Source organism: Pteropus alecto, unplaced genomic scaffold (assembly GCF_000325575.1).
Source record: "Pteropus alecto unplaced genomic scaffold, ASM32557v1 scaffold44, whole genome shotgun sequence".
NCBI classification, from domain to species: domain Eukaryota; kingdom Metazoa; phylum Chordata; class Mammalia; order Chiroptera; family Pteropodidae; genus Pteropus; species Pteropus alecto.
In genome coordinates this window covers 6,832,552-6,834,797 of record NW_006436812.1, presented here as the reverse complement: position 1 = coordinate 6,834,797, position 2,246 = coordinate 6,832,552, and the positions used below count along the sequence as shown (strand labels likewise).

The window sequence follows — 2,246 nt, the reverse complement described above, 5'->3', positions numbered from 1 at the left end:
TACACCAAGGCCCCGTGGCCACTAAGATGGTGTGGCTCAACCTTATCCCTCTGTCCCCACAGGTCCACCCCTCTAGAAGGGGTCTGAGGAGAGCTGTGGGGATCCCTCAGAGGCCTTGGGAGTGTCTCTCACTCCTTACAGTCCTCAAGCTTCTTATAGGCTGCCCTCTTGAGCCTGACATCTATCACAGCCCAGAAGAGCACAGATCCCTCTGGCTCGACCCCCTCATCCCAGGTGGAGACTTGGGTCCCTTTCCTGTGGGCCTGCACTGATTGGGGCCATTCCTTGCAGCCACACACACTCGCCTGGGTCCATGGCCGCCGTTGGGGAGTGGTCCTGCGCACGCTGCACATTCCTGAACCCGGCCGGCCAGCGCCAGTGCTCCATCTGTGAGGCCCCCCGGCACAAGCCTGACCTCGACCAGATCTTGCGGCTCAGTGTTGAAGAGCAGAAATGGCCCTGCGCCCGATGCACATTCCGGAACTTCCTAGGCAAGGAGGCCTGCGAGGTGTGTGGCTTTGCCCCGGAACCCGTGCCTGGCACCTCCCTGCTGCCAGTCATCAATGGGGTCCTACCCAAGCCACCCACCATCCTGGTAGAGCCCAAGAGCAGCTGCAAGGAGGAGGCGGGTCCAGTGCAGACAGAGGGACTAGTGGCCATGGAGCTGGCTGGGGGTCAGCCAGAGGAGAAGGAGGAGGGGGCAACAGAACCCAGGAGCGGCTGGGCCTGCCCGCGCTGCACACTGCACAACACACCTATGGCCAGCTCCTGCTCTGCCTGCGGGGGACCCCGAAAACTCTCACTACCTAGGATCCCTCCCGAGGCCCTGGTGGTCCCTGAAGTTGTGGCGCCTGCTGGCTTCCATGTCACACCTGCCCCACCCCAGCCTGGGGAAGGTGCCGAGGCCGACCCTCCCTCTGCCAACGACCAGGAGCTTCCCCGGATGCTGCCCTTTAGCCCCTTCTCGCCCACCCTGCAAAACAACCCCGTGCCTCGCAGCCGCCGTGAGGTACCCCCGCAGCTGCAGCCACTGGTGCCTGAGGCCACCCAGCCCACTGGCTCCAAGGGGCCCCCCCAGGGCCCAGGACGTACTGCAACAGGAGCCTCCCGCTTAGCAGAGCTGCTTTCAGGCAAACGACTGAGCGCTCTGGAGGAGGAGGTGGCTGAGGGCAGCCCTGGGTTGCGCCGGTGCAGCTCTTGCTCCACACCGAGCCCCACAAGCCTGTGTGAAGCCTGTGGTGCCATGCCAGGCACCGATGTCATTGACCTGGCAGGTGACATTGTGCGCTACACGCCAGCCAGCCCCTCTAGCCCCGACTTCAGCACCTGGTCATGTGCCAAGTGCACGCTCAAGAACCCCACAGTGGCCCCCAGGTGCACAGCGTGCGGCTGCTCCAAGCTGCATGGCTTCCAGGAGCACAGCGAGTCCATTGCCCGCTGTCCTGACTGCAGCACTGACAAGCCTGGCCTCTGCACGGCCCACAAGGCCTGCCGCCTCTTTCCTGAGGCACCTTCTGAGCGGCCAGGCCAGTGGGCCTGCCCTGCCTGCACTCTGCTCAACACACCCCGGGCTAAGCACTGTGCCGCCTGCCACACACCCCAGCTCCTAGTGGCCCAGCGCCGAGGAGTCGCACCCCTGAGGCGCAGGGAGAGTATGCATGTGGAGAAGCGGCGGCAGACGGACGAGGGTGAGGCCAAAGCTCTCTGGGAGAACATCGTGGCCTTCTGCCGGGAGGTGAGTCCCCTTGAGACAATGGTCTGTACTCTAGGGCTGGTGCTCCCCTCCCCATGGGCCGCTCGTTCTTTTCCTAGCCCCAGGTCCACGCCTCCCTCTGTATCTTTTGTCCTTGCCTACTGTCCTTTCTCCAGCCTGGGAGAGGGAGGACCCTGCAGCAACAGCTCTTTCCTGAGCTCTGAGCATTGGCCCAACCCTGAGCTTGGATTGGGCCACCAAGTTGCCCCTCGCCTGTGAGTGGCTGGCCCCCACTGCCTGCATCGTGCCTCTTTTTTCTCTGTGCCCACAAGGGTTCAAGAACCCATAGTGTGTGTTCCTGATCCCTTTCAGGTATGATTTCACATACATGTTGAAGGCACAAGGAGATGGGGACACAGGTAGAGGCTTCGTGTCAACAGGCAAGCCCAGTGCTTCCTCTAGTCATGGAGACCCTACCAAAACTCAGAGTTGGGACACCCCCTCATACTCTTCTGCCAGCAGCCCACCCTGTCACCCTGTTCAGAGTCTTATG

General features: G+C 62.5%; 1 protein-coding gene across 6 annotated transcripts in view; it reads left to right on the top strand.

The window, feature by feature from the left end:
* The window catches only part of CAPN15 (calpain 15), a 24,146-nt gene that overhangs the window by 16,628 nt on the left and 5,272 nt on the right, over positions 1 to 2,246 (top strand). For all 6 annotated transcript variants that reach the window (XM_025048359.1, XM_015591201.2, XM_025048356.1 and 3 more), the window contains one exon: positions 292 to 1,735. In XM_025048359.1, coding sequence (XP_024904127.1) covers positions 314 to 1,735 — 1,422 coding nt within the window. In that variant the 5' untranslated portion in view covers positions 292 to 313. The remainder of the gene's footprint in view (positions 1 to 291; positions 1,736 to 2,246) is intronic.